General features: G+C 45.9%; 1 protein-coding gene across 6 annotated transcripts in view; it reads right to left on the bottom strand.

Annotated features, from left to right (window-relative positions):
* The window catches only part of PDE4DIP (phosphodiesterase 4D interacting protein), a gene marked incomplete at both ends in the record, with an annotated part of 154,230 nt that overhangs the window by 55,285 nt on the left and 85,237 nt on the right, over window positions 1–13,708 (bottom strand). For 3 of the 6 annotated variants that reach the window (XM_084241823.1, XM_084241824.1, XM_084241825.1), the window contains 6 exons: window positions 101–259; window positions 1,416–1,628; window positions 1,751–1,843; window positions 2,059–2,178; window positions 2,853–2,984; window positions 8,678–9,802. In XM_084241823.1, coding sequence (XP_084097949.1) covers window positions 101–259; window positions 1,416–1,628; window positions 1,751–1,843; window positions 2,059–2,178; window positions 2,853–2,984; window positions 8,678–9,802 — 1,842 coding nt within the window. Of the gene's footprint in view, window positions 1–100; window positions 260–1,415; window positions 1,629–1,750; window positions 1,844–2,058; window positions 2,179–2,852; window positions 2,985–8,677; window positions 9,803–13,708 lie in introns of those variants that run through there. The other 3 variants (XM_084241826.1, XM_084241827.1, XM_084241828.1) reach the window with 1 other exon arrangement.

The raw sequence follows: 13,708 nt of genomic DNA, 5'->3' as shown, positions 1-13,708 counted from the left end.
AGGTATACTCAATACAGGGTGGGCTAATGTCTCAAGAGTAAATAACAGAACCGCCAGAGTTCTCCAGCCCAGTTTGAACGCAGTCACAAGGCAGACTCACCTGCAGCACCTGTTCTTTGTGGCTCAGACTCTGGGTGAGGTGCTGGATGTTTTGCTCCTGGGTCCGAATCTCATTGTATTTTTCAGTCTCCAGGATGTGAAGCTGCTGGCTCTTATTCTGCAGCTCTCCTTGTAGCTGCTGCAAGGCTTTTCGCAATTCCTGAATTGAACAGATGTTTAAACCATCTAAAATGTTCACACAGTCATTAGATAGGAAAACTTTGAAACAGAATGAAGTAGCAGAAAGTGCGATTTAAAATTACTACAGGAACATTATACAGGAACCAAACAGGTTGAGGGAAATTGTGGGAACTGTGAGTGGAAGCAGGATGTAAGTTTGATATACAGTTTACTACTTATTTTTTGGTTTAAAAATAATAGGTTTGTATAAGTACTAAGTGGGACTCGGTCCTACAGTAAATCTGGATCCTTTACTTTACAATAAGCACAAGGAGAGAATAGTCATATTATTCTTTTTTTCCCTAAAGAACTCTTTTTCTCTAAAGAAAGATGCCTATCTTAATTTCCATATATCAAATACGTTGGATAATAAAATCAATAACCCTTAAACTATCTGTTCTGATGATTTATATTCTCATCATCTAAATAAAACACAGGGAAAAACTTCCTTTAAGTAAATAACAAAATGTTAAAAGTTATTTCCATACCCATCCTTCTACCACCTCTCCTAACTCTGCCAGGACACCTGAAATTTTCATATTTTTAAAGGAGTGTTAGGGTTAATATTTAATCTTCAGGGAGATCCTTCAAAAACTACATGTTGGTGTTAAAGAACTTGAGAAATAATCTTTTAAGTCAAAACCAATTGGTAGCATATGGTCTAAGCTAACAGGATAAAAAGCCATTTAAGAATTATGTTTTAGTTTAAAAACAAATACACAGCTACTGTGCATGCCATGCCTTTGATCTGGATAGTCTTCCCACTTTTCTCAGTCTAACGTTTACTTTCCTTCAAGAACAACCTCAGATGCCTCCTCCTTCAGGAAGCCTTCCTTAACCCCATCCCTCAGCCCCTCCTGGGTATTCCTGGAAGACCCTATTTACCACACTGAAATTCTATTTATGCAACTGTGTCTCAATCCAAACTACAATAAACTGAACAGAGCCTGTGATGCCCACTCCTGTGTCTCATCAACACAGCCCAGCATCCGGCATATACCACGAGGGCAACATATGTTGGACTGAATCACTCACATTAAATAAGTGACTCAACAGGTCAGCCAAACTGTCCGAATAAAGAGTAACGATCGGGGCAAAGTCAGCATTTAGGGCCACAAAAACGATTAATGATTCACCTGATTGTGTTTCCAAGAAGCCTCCTTCTGCTGCTCCCGCTCGTGGGCTGCGGCCTCTACAAACTGCACACACCGTTTGGCGTCCGCCAGCTGCCGGTCCTTTTGCCGAACCACCCGCTGCAGCTTCTGGATCTCCAGCTGGCTGCAGAACAGGGCACTCTGGAGGTCGAGCAGTGCCACTTGCTGTTGAGCAGGGGAAGCACCCTCTGAGCTCTGAAGAGAAAAGGAGACTTATCACAGCTGGCCACTGCGAAGAACCCCAAGTTTTGGCCTCTGTGACCCAGACCATATCCTCAGCCTGAGTTTGCCTCCCGTCCCGCGTGACCCTCACATACATGGAGCTGTCCAAGCTGGCTCTGGTGCAGCATTTCCCGAAGCTTGGCCATTGTGTCGTTCTGGCCTTCGATCACCTGGTACAACTCCTCGGTCTGAAAACGAGGTTTTCACACCAAGTTAGTGTGATAAATGAGATCATTCTCCCAGTATAGATTTTAAGTGGGACTGTTCCAGAACACCAATTTAGGGTAAGCTACAATTTCTCAGGCTCTTATCTGGCTAAGATTCATTCCCACACACTGTACCATCCTTGTTTACTTTGATACAACGAGGCCCCACCAAGGCCCTTGCTTGCCAAATGCTTTACCTCATTTTCCCTGTTTTTCAGAGTTTCCTTGAGGCTTTGAATTGTGCCCTCTTGCTTCTGAGATGACTCCTGAGCAGATTTCAGTTCACCGTTCACTTCACTCAGTTTCTCTTGAAGAATCTGAATTCAGCAAAGAAAACCAGTGGTCACGGCAGTGGTTTCTTTTAGCATCAGCCGTAACCATAAAGTCCTCTTTTACGTTCGCATTTAAAGGATTTCTTAGGGAACAGTACCATGTTATTTCCCCCCGATTTCATAACCATTAGAGTCCTGAGTCAATCAGCAAGAGAAAGCAGCAGGCAGACTGCGCGGTTCCTCCACGCCCCTGCTCCCTGCCCCCACACGACTTCCATTCGCCTGCTGTGCTTTCTCTGGGATGGTGGCTCTGTGGGCCCTGGCCCACATGTCACGGGGCCCAGGGGCATCTGCTTTTAGCGTAGCACATTGTACTACGAGGGCACACCAAGCTCGGCCTCTCGAACTGTGGACGTTTTTAAAAGCGTTGGGCTACCCAGTGTTGAGATGTTAAGATCAAAACCACAAGCCTCCAGTTTCAGCACCTTATAAGTTCAAGACTGTATTCCAGTTTTGATCACAGACCTAAAGGACACCCAAACTTCTGATCTGTGCAGAACTAAGATCTTGACGAAAGATTAAGAACGCCTACACTTTCAATCAAATACTTCCTCCAGCCCCAGCAATACACAATACCCACCTCCCAATGGTCTCGCTGGTCTAAAGCCAGCCTCTTCCTCAGGAAGCCTGGGCTCTCCAAGGGCTGGGACTGACCATACCTTGTTGGTGGCCTCTGTCTGCTGGATTTTTTCCTGGAGATCTGCCAAGTGGGGATCAGGTGCAGACTGCTGGGTTGCAGCGGTGTTATCTGAATTCAGTTTTTGTTGTTTGAGTAAATCGTCAGCCATGGGCTAAGGAAGAAACAGCAAGACAAGCACGTTAGATGTTGCCAACACTAAAGTTTATCTTCATGTATCTTTGACACCTTTTGCCAGAGATTTGGAAAACCAGAGCTGTAAGGACTCATTACAAATTCCCGAAGACAGTTCTGTTTCATATAAACCACTGATTCGCTTCCATCCTTCATATGCTCCCTTGCAGCTCCACCCTCCTCACCTGGTCCCATGAATTCAAGTCACTACATATTCAGTTGAAGCAAACAATTCAGAATTTAAAGATATGATTATAAAGAAAATGCTGATGATAATCAAATATTCACGTTCTCCTATTTCAGTCAGGGTGTTCAGAAGGAATGCTAATCAAACAAACCACCCCTGAGAGAGGAAAAGTTGGATTTCAATTTCCTCTTTTATAACATCCCTAGTCATTGCCTGGAAAAACGGGCAGATTTTGAATAAGGACTATATACATTAGATAACAGAATTTCATCATTACTGGACACTGCTTACATCAGCGATGTCTTTGCTTTAGGAGATACATACTGAGCTATTGAGTATAAAGATGCAACATATTTGCAACTAACCCCAAACAGTCCAGGAATAAACTAGGAAAATTATAATAAATTCATTAGGAAGAGAAGAAAGCCAACAGCAATCTTTTTTTTTTTTTTTTTTTCTTTCCATCACCTTTACCTTCCAGGCAGTGGAGATAACCAATCCCTTCCTACCAGCAACTACCTGGAAATGTAAGGATTTCAGAAGAAAAATCTTTTCTATTCCTCCGATGCTATTTATTCATTTTCCTAACATCTATTAAGCACCACAGCATGCAAAGCGCTGTGGGGGTGGGGGAGGATCCACATAGTGAAGGCACAAGGAATTATGAGCCCTAAGTGGTAAGGAAGGGAAGCAGAGAAAGTGATGTTACTCTGAATTGCTTCATCAGTGGAAGCTCAGTCTGAGCCTGAATGACAGGGAGCCAGGCCCTCAAAGGTCTACAGAAGGAGGATCTAGGCAGGGGAGCAGCGGATGGAAGAACCAGGGCAGACAGGAGCCTGGATATAGAAAGGCCAGCGAGACTGGCGTGCACACTAGGGCTTGAGACCAGGGGTCCACTTGACCCCCCGCAGCTGATCTCCACTGGGTCTCATCCCATTTCAAGGGCTGGAAAGCCACACAGTGCTGGCTGTGCTGGTGGGTGCTTTGCTGGAGAGCAAGGCCAGAGCCTCGTGGGCAAAGGAGGCAGTGACAGAAGATGAAACACAAGCAGGGCCAGGGCTGGGTCACCTGTGCATGCAGGGTGAACAAGCTGGGCTGGGGCTCACTGTCATGAGAAGCGGCCGCTGTGCTTCTAGGAGTTGATGCAATCCTAGGAAACTGGAGAAGATCATGCTCGCTGCTTGGTGAGTGCATTGTGGGGAGCACCGGCAGAAACAGGGAGACCAACGAGGAAGCTGATGCAGTAATACAGGGAAAAGGTAATGGCACCTTGGGTCACAGCGGGGTTGCCCGAGAGGGAGAGAAATGGATAGACGTGGGATGATCAGAAGTGGAGGAAACAGGACTAGAGGGTAAGAGAGGAAGAAAAAGAGGTCAGGGAAGAGGTCAGACTCCTAGGAAAAGAGAGATATTTGTTGTTGTGGGTATAACAGGAGCCTTACCCTGAAGCAATATGGGAGAGGTAACTGTTCTAACAGATATTTACATTCCAACTGATAATTTTATCCTTTATTTATTGATAAAGCATTTTCTATAAAACTGAGCCTCTTACTTTCTCAATGCAAAACAATTTTTCCTTATGCTCTATAGTAAAATATTTTTCAAATTTAAACTATAACAAGCAGCATTAAAGAAAATGCCTTTAAATTTAAAATGGTGGGAAGGAGGTCATCTTTATTTATTGAAAACCACAGAATCTGAGAGCCATGAAGGACTTTATAAAACTAGTCTTCTGGCTCAATCCCATCTTACATTTGAGGAAGTAGAGACTTGGAGAAGGTAAGTAATTTGTCCAAAGTTACACAGGAAATCAGGAAAATGAAAGCAAACACACTTTAAGTTGGCATTGTAGCTTTTATGGCCTAAGCTTACATTCATACCAGGAATACTGTAGGGGCCAAAAGTTAATGTTTACCAAGTGAACAAGAACAATAAAAATAAAAGCAAAGAAACAAAAACAGCCATCTCCTAAGTCCCAGGACAAAGTCCTAACCCTTTAAAGGGTCTCCTATAATTGGACAGATGTTTAACAATATCCAACAAGAGCTTTAAAACCAAAGAATGCCACAGGAGAGTACGGAATGACTTCATTCTGGGTCTCACCCAAACCCAGTTTGGCCTGAATAATCACAGGCCATTCCTAATTCTGCAAATGTAATATATGGACCTAAACGCTGGAAGATGGTTTTGTTCTTCTTTATTATTTCACATCCCAGAAAAATGTCCTTTCACATAACAGTCTGTCCAAAGAACCTTTAGCAAAGTTCTCCTAGTGTACGACTCATAATGAATTCTTGTAAAGTACCAAGTTCATAAACTAGTCACTCCTGTGAAGACTTTCTAGAGCCTGAAACAGTAATGCTTTGTTTAGTTGAATCAGCGTTACTCTCCTACTCTCCAGGCTATCACCTACTAAATCACATTGCAATAATAATACAATTTTAAAGTAAGTCACTTTTGACTCAATTAGGACAAATGTTTCCCAGCATCAGAAAAGAGAATTGCTTCCAGGCCTGGTTTTGTATAATATAAGGTCTTTCAACTAAAAGGCCATTATTTAGATGTTCTGGGTTAACAGCATTTCTCTGACCCTCACAATAGCAAGTCATAGATCTCAAACTGCTGTAATTTTCTACCCTCCTCCTAACAATAGGAGACACACAAGAACAATCAACTGGTATAAAATTAGAGTCTAATCTCTGACCAGCATCTAATCCCTGCAGCTTTCAAAAGCCTTATCTAGGTTATGAAGCTGGGCTATGAGCGGGATGAGTTAACCGCAGCCACACAGGCGCGGGCCCTGGCATTGCCAGGCTCGAAGCAAAGATCTCTTGCTCTTTGAATTTAGACAGAAAGGGAAGCTGCACGTGGTTCAGAAGTGAACTGATATTTACTAAGGGACCACATCTCTCCTGTCGCAGCTTTTCTGGTTCAGGACAAGATGATTAAGAAGGAAATCACCACCTAGAAAAACACTTCCAAACCTTAGCTATCCGAACAACCTCGGGTCTTCTGGTATAAATTTGTAGAGGGCAAATAAATTAATTTGCCTACTATTGGAAAATCGGCAAGTAAAAGAATTACACTGTTGTGGTTCTTTAATAATAGAAGAAAGAAAAGGGAGATAGGAAAAGAAGAGCTACAGGAGGAACTTTGATGGAGGTATTTAGTAGTACAGAGGATGGAGTAAGAGGAAGGGTGAACAAAGGAATCAAAATGACCTTACAGAGCAATCGCACTATTTTAAGATATGAGGTTTTTTTTAATATTTGCAGTAAATCTTTCTTTCTTTCATGATTTTTCTTTCTATACACTAAAAAGAGAACTATCAAAATATCTTACATTTCTTTCTGTTTTTCCCCACACTCATTCAGAGAAATAGACAAAACCAGCCTGCCTTTGCCCACCTAGCTCTGGTTTTGCCATAAAGCCCAAAGGCCTTAAAGGCACTTAAAAGCCAACCCCATAAACAATAGATCAGAGGTTCAAAATATACATTTTATTTACAAACTCTCTGAACCCAGACTTTATTTTCTCCCACATTCTTTATTAATGGAGAAAGCAGCAAAGTAATGAAGCACCAAGATTCCTCAAACCCCCAGTTTTCTCCTTCCTCTCAATGTTTGATTAGCCCACAAACTCTAAAGAATGGGTGCCAGGTAACAGCAGAGAGGCAATGAGTACTATTTTGAAGACCCTAAAGAATCCCTAAAGAATCTTCAGGTTATAGAAAGAAACCTCTTCGTTTAGGGTCCGTACTTATTTAATTCTGTATACACCAGGCAACGTGATTTACTCTCTGGAGCACTCATGGCTGAATATGGTTAGGAATCCTCCACTCTGCCTGGCCTAAGTTATTGAGACCGTGAGCTTCTATTATCTCTAAACTGAAAGACTGCATGAAAATCATCTTTGAAATCCTTCTCAACTGTAACATTTACTAAGTCCAGGCATCAAAAAAAAAAATAGTATTTTTAAATATGGAGAAAAGAACGTCTCTGTTTTGCCTATAATTTTCCAAGTCTTCACCTGCCTACAATAATGAGCATATTTGGGGCGGGCAGGAGGCCTGGGAGAGAGAGCTTCTTCCATCCATTCTCCCCAGACTCCTTTCTGCTCCTAATATGCAAACACCATGCTTAACTTGTGGCGTTTTTGTCCGGTTACAGAAATACTGTAAAGCCCAAGTTTAGCTGTGAAGTTCCAATGAAAGAAAAGAAAAAGACGAGAGTTAGGCATATTACTTGGTATTTTATACAAGTGAAAATACATTTTTAAACTTTCTGACAAACTTTTCACAACACTTTCACGTGTTTCTGACAATAGTGTGCAAATTTTAAATTATTTCTCTAATTTTTTGCTCAATTATTATTGTGATACAAATTTTTTGCAGAACAGACCTTTTCAAAAAAATTTAAGTGACAATGATTTCATTTATTATCAAGTTCTAAGTTCTGGGATGATATAGACCAGTAGCAGGCTCTCCATAAACATCTTCTAGCTTGCCTACCTTTGTAATTGTACCACTATAGAATTTATATCACTAGAATGTGCCAGATGTTTCACAACTAACTGAAGCATCCAGTAGCATCTAATGTTACTGGAGAAACAAAAAGACACCAGGTCCCTGTATTTAAGAGGCTGGCATGAAATCGACTAGGCAGATGTGAATAACACAAATTAAGATCAACTGCTCCTTCCAGCCATTAAGAAATTCGAGAGTATAAGGGATTAAACTCTACCATATGCAATAATGGACGAATCCTTCTTTTATATCAAACACAGCTCTGAAATTTTGCCTTAACATTTCAAATAACACCTGAATTCCCAAGGCTTTTTATGTACAAGTCATCATTAGTCCTCAAATGCCCTATTAGTTTATTATAAATATTGTCCAGAAAGAATCCCTAAAGAATTGGAGGATTAATAGGTTTTCCCTGAACTTCCACGCTCTTCACTCATATGTGGCATAGCCAGGGATGAAAGGCTTAGAGTTCTGGGAGAACTAACTCCCTTACAAAATGGGAGAAAACACTTAATAAATATAAAAGTGAAGACAAAACAAAATAAGAAGGGGGAGGTGGGAGGAGATTAGAGGAAACCGTTTTAGTGCCAGAAATAAAAAAAAAAAAATTAAATGTCTTTTTCACAGGGTAAAGTGAATTAGGAACCTATCTTTTTATTTTAAAGGCATGCAATTTTGATAATCTTGACAAGGCCAATAGCTAATGGTACCCAAAAAACCTGAAGAGCAATTGAGTGTCAATCACACTTACTAAAGAGGACGCAAGCCAAAGGTACAGCAAAAATGGGCTCGATGATTAATTTTTCAATAGATAAATTTAAAAAATGATATATTTTTAAATAGAGGATTAATTTTTAACTATTACTAACTTTGGCCTGGACAGAAGCGGTGCGGTGCCCGAGGCTAGCTGGCGACAGCTCAGAAAGGGAGGAGGTAGTTATTCTGCAGTTACTTTGTATACCTGGAAGCGGAGAGGCAAATAATCCTCACAGAGATCATCCCACAGCTCCTGCAGGTCTGAAATCTCCAAGGGATAACTGACAGGTGTCTTGTCCAGGGGTTTCAAAGACCTGCTAAGGAAACCGGAGCCCACGCCATCTGTCACAAGATGGCCAGGTCTGGCCCCAGGTGGGCTGGATTTCACTGGAATGGGAAGCCTGCTCCCTCGGGGGCTCTGGATGGGCTTGTAATCCAGACCTTTGATCACGCTAAGAGCCAGCTCCAGTTTGTGGTTACACCCGTGGGGCGAGGCCTGCTCATCCGCCCAGCAGTCGCACTGGACAAGCTCCTTGGAGCGTCTCTCGGCCTCCTCATCCTTTTGCTGGAGTGGACTGGCCTGGACACCGGCATCCAAGGACTCCACCGAGGATCCTGGGGTCCCTTCCTCCATGCTTTCTCCATCATGGGGTACCTTGGTGCTCGCTAAGTCGGGGGGCCCCACCTCAGACAATGCGGGCTCTTCCGTGCAAATGCTGGTGGACCACCTGGTGGAGGGGCCCCCCGAGATGCTCTTGGCCACCTTCCGAGGCACCTTGCAAATGGCTTCGTAGTCGGAGTCGGCCACGCGCAGGGCCGCACAGCCGCGGCACCTGCGGGGTCGGCTTCCAGGGCCCTCCGCAGCGTGGCAGCTGTGCGGCTCCTGAATCTGGTCCTCATTTTCCACCCAGCACTCGAACCCCGAGTAGGCGAAGTCCTCCTGCAGCAGCGCGGAGTACCTGACGTCGGGCAGGCCGGAGATGTCCACGGTCCCGCTCCCGGGCCTGGGCTCGGCGCCCGGGTCCTCGTTGTTCTTGCGATACATGCTGGCGATGCAGAACTTGAGGCGCTCCTTCTCCAGCAGCAGCTTCTGCAGGCGCTCGATGGACAGGGCCTCGATGCGCGCGATGACCGTGTCGAAGCGGTAGACGCGGTCGAGCATGAAGGCGCACTTGCTGCAGGCGAACTCGGCTTTGCCATCGCGGGGGACATCCCTGCCCAGGACGTGCGAGAGCAGCACCTGGAGGTTGAGCTTGGACGCCGTGTGGAAGATCCAGCGCCGCTGGTTCCCGCACAGCTCGCGCGCGCAGATCCTGCAAACCTCCTTCATGGTCCCTCCTCCCCGCGGGGCGCTCCGGGGCGGCGGGGCTCACGCGCGGGCGCTCGGCCGGCGGCGTCTCCCGCGCCCGCGGCCTCGGGCGGGCATGGCACAGCCCGGGGAGCCCCGGGGCGCAGGGGCGCAGGGGCGCAGCTCCCCGCGCGCGCGCGCGGGCCTGGGTACCGGGCGCTCAGCCCCGCCCGGGCCGCGGCGGCCGCACAGGCGCCCCCGGGGATGCCGAGTGTCCGCGGCGCGGCCGAGATCGGGGCCCGCCGGTGCCTCCGCGGCCGCGCCCGCCCCGCCGCGTCCCCAACGTCCTCCCGGTCCGCGGGCGGAGGGGCGGGCGAGGGCCGGGCTGCAAGATGGCGCCGCCCGCGCGTCCCGACGGGAGCTGTAGTCCGGGCGCCCCTCCCCGCGCGCCCGCGCCCCGCTCCGGCTCGGGGCGCCGCTCCCGGCGCTGGGGGCCGGCCCCGGCGCGGGCGGGGGCGCAGCTGCGCGCGGCACAGGCGCTGCCCCCCTCCCCCGGGCCGCGCGCGCGGGCTGGAGGTCGCCTCCCGGATCCTCCCGCCGGCCCTGCGGGGCGCCCCGCGGTTCCGCGTGGGGAGGAGAAGGCGGGGCCCGCCCCCCGCGCCCCGCGGGCTGTGCCACGTCCTCAGCGCCCGGCCGGCCGCGCCCCAGCCCCGCGCGCGCCGCCTCCCGCCGCGGCCCCACCTCCGCGCCGGCCCCGCCGGGCCCGGGATCCGAAAGCCCGAGCCGCGCGCCCGGGGGAGGGAGGGAGGCGGAGAAGGGTGGATAAACCCGAGGGTGACGCAGGGTCGGCTTTGGGGTCGGCTTTGGGGGACCTCCCCCGGGCCACTCGGAGCATCCAGGGGAGAGAGAACAGGTGATTCCCCCGCGATGCTGGGGGCGAGGAGTGGCTTCACCCGTCCTGGATTTTTTCCCCTTTATTGGATAAGGAAGAGCGCGCACAGAAGCAGTCCCGGGAGAAACTCCAAATACCACGCGACGCGCTGGTTAACCAAGATGGTGAAGATAGTGGAAAGAAAGGGCTTTTTCAGGAATGCAGACACCTGAGGGTGGATTGACACTACCGGAGCCTTTCAGGGCCAGGAGACGGCGGGCCTGTGGTGGGTGGGAAAGGTGGAGAAATGCTAGAACAAAGACCCCACTGCTGTGGGCACCAGCTCCAGTGCCAGGGAGCGCCGCCCTCTGCAGAGCAGGGCAGGGGACTGCGCTGACTTCAGGTAAGTCGCCCCACCTTTGGGTGTCGAGCAGTCAGAATCACCTGGAGTTCCTGGAGCTGGGCTTTTTTTTTTTTTAACAATATTATTGTAAAAAATGGTATGGGCATATGATTTACAATAATAATGTTAAATTTCACTAATTCGACCTTGTGATAAGGGCAGCAGCAGCCTGCATTTCTGACTCCCATCCCTGGGACAGGGCCCAGACTCATAAACCCGGGTTGTAAGTGCCTCCAGCGGCAGCTCCCAAGGACCGGAAACTGAAGGAACGTTGTGTTACAAGATTATGTTAAGTTTCAGGTGTTGAATGACCCAACACTACTTAAGGGAGATTAAAGGAGATTGATTTAGGGCAGGTGCTTTAATGGTGTGTCTCATTAAATAGCTAACAATGTTACCTTGATATACTATATAGGGTTATCTTAAAGTAATTTTAAAACTTAATGGGACTCCACACACATAAAATTGCATTTTTCTCTTGTTTAATCATAAAATAAAACCTCAGTAGCTTCATCATGAGAGAAAAGGACAGTCCTCAGAGTTTTGGACCTCACAGGTTACAAAAATATGGTGAGGTGATTTCACTTAAATATGCATGTTCTGGCTTAAAAAAAAAAAGTACCATAGAGTGCAGCAAAAAACTCACATCAGCTGCACTTTTTTTCCTGCTTCTAGGTATATGAGCTTTAAAGTCAGAAGAAATTAAATAACAATCTTTGGAATCTACAGTGATTTATAGAGAAGCAAGGAGTTTCTAGACTCACCCAAGGACAGACTCCCTGCCTGCCAGGGCATTAGCCACTGTACCATCTAAAGGACCAAAGGACTCTTCTCAAGCGCAGCAAGGACTCAAAGGTCCCTATGAGTGCCAATCAGGGCATTCATCAAGGCCTCCTGTTTTGCAATGCACAAGCCCTGTTTTCCTATTGGGGAAAACGCTGATGAAACAAAGTAATTAATGAAATAAAGTGCTCTTGAGGGCCTAACTAAATACTTTGTATTAGTCACTATTCCTTATGATGATTTTGCATGGGACTGACAGCCTCTAAACTTTAATGACAATACATATGAATGTTTGGTGTGGAAGTGTCAGTGCAAATGGAGAAAAGCCAATTCACCACTGAAGAACATGTTTGCTATAAGTAAAGATCAACATACTGCAAGGGAGCGCTCTCCCAGGCTTCCACTGAGGCCAGGAATAACACTCACCATCTATTTGAAGATAGCACCTACTCACAGAGAAAATATTTTAAAACCACATCTCAAAGTGAATAGGAAACTATGGCACTAGAACTAGTTCTAATGTGAGCATTTGGTATGTATAAAATAATTTAATCCCGACCACAAGATCACTGGTGTATAGATAACAAAGCTTTTATATATAAAAAAATTAAACTTACAAAAAAAGGTATGTGATAAATTCAGCATTTTGTGGTTCTTATCAGCATCCTCTTGGTCAAGATTTTGTACATAGTTAACACTGGCTACATAGGGGCAGTGAGCAAAATGGGGGGGTCAACAGGACTATTTTATATATCATGAATCATCTGAATTTTTAGCAGAGTGTATATTCATATTTTTAATTTTAAAGAATTTAGAAAATATTCCAATATTACAAAATAGTCTATAGTTAGACTTAAGAATTGTGCCAATCTGTTTAAAATAACATATATGTGAAAAACTAAATAAAGGTTCAAAGGAGAGCTACAAGTCACTAAACAGTGACTACGTCTGGAGAGGGAAATTATGGACATTGATTTTCTTCTTTCATTTATATCATTGCAGGGTAAGGAAAAAATGTCAGGCTTTTCTGCCCTCCCGCCATCAGGATAGATGAGGGAACCCTGCGGTCCTGAATGCGTGCATGCCTGATGGCGGCACCTGGAGTAGGGTGTGGGCCTAGGTAGATGGGATTCACCTGGGCTGAGACTGGGCTTTTAAGGGCGGCGTCACGGGGACGCCAGTAGAAGCCGAAAGAGAAGCAGAGCCATGAGAAGAGCAGAGAGAATGTGAGAGAAGGTCGGAGAGCCCAGAGTGAAGACTTGCCCCCAGCGCCCCTGCCTGCCGTGTACCTGGTAAATCTAAATAAAAAACCTGCAAAAGCCACTGAGGACTCTGACTCCTCCTTTACCCGGTCTGCTGGATCAGAAAACCTGCCCAGTGTCTGTTCCTGACCCTACAATCATTTTCTGTAATAAACATGTATTTTCTGATTAGAAAAAAAATTAAGAAGGTAAGATAAACACACTTTTGGTGTTTGCTGCATACAATCCAACACTAACCAGCAATAAAAAAGAATAAAGTGATACCCACAAACATCAATCAATCTCAAAAGCATGTTAAAGTAAAATTCAACAAAGCAAAATACTTACAAAAATTAGTGGATAATGAAGTGAAGCTTCTGAGGGTAAGAGAAGAAGGAGGGGAAAAGGGTGATGGCTACAAAAAAAGAGATCTTGAAAGACAGTGTGAGCCATAACAACTTCAAACAGTAAAAACCCAATTGTCCACAGAAATAAAGGCGTATATTTAACCACAGAATTTTATAGAGCAAATAAATGAATGAAATAATTGTACATGGAATGGGATGGAGGGATATAAAAGCAGTTCAGCAAAAGACGACAGCTTCCATGTCATTCCAAGTGCATGAAACAGGGAAAAGACAAAACCCCTC

Source organism: Talpa europaea (genome assembly GCF_964194135.1).
Source record: "Talpa europaea genome assembly, chromosome: 9".
Classification (NCBI taxonomy): Eukaryota; Metazoa; Chordata; class Mammalia; order Eulipotyphla; family Talpidae; genus Talpa; species Talpa europaea.
The sequence above is the reverse complement of the archived record's forward strand: the minus strand, read 5'-3'. Positions and strand labels throughout refer to the sequence as shown.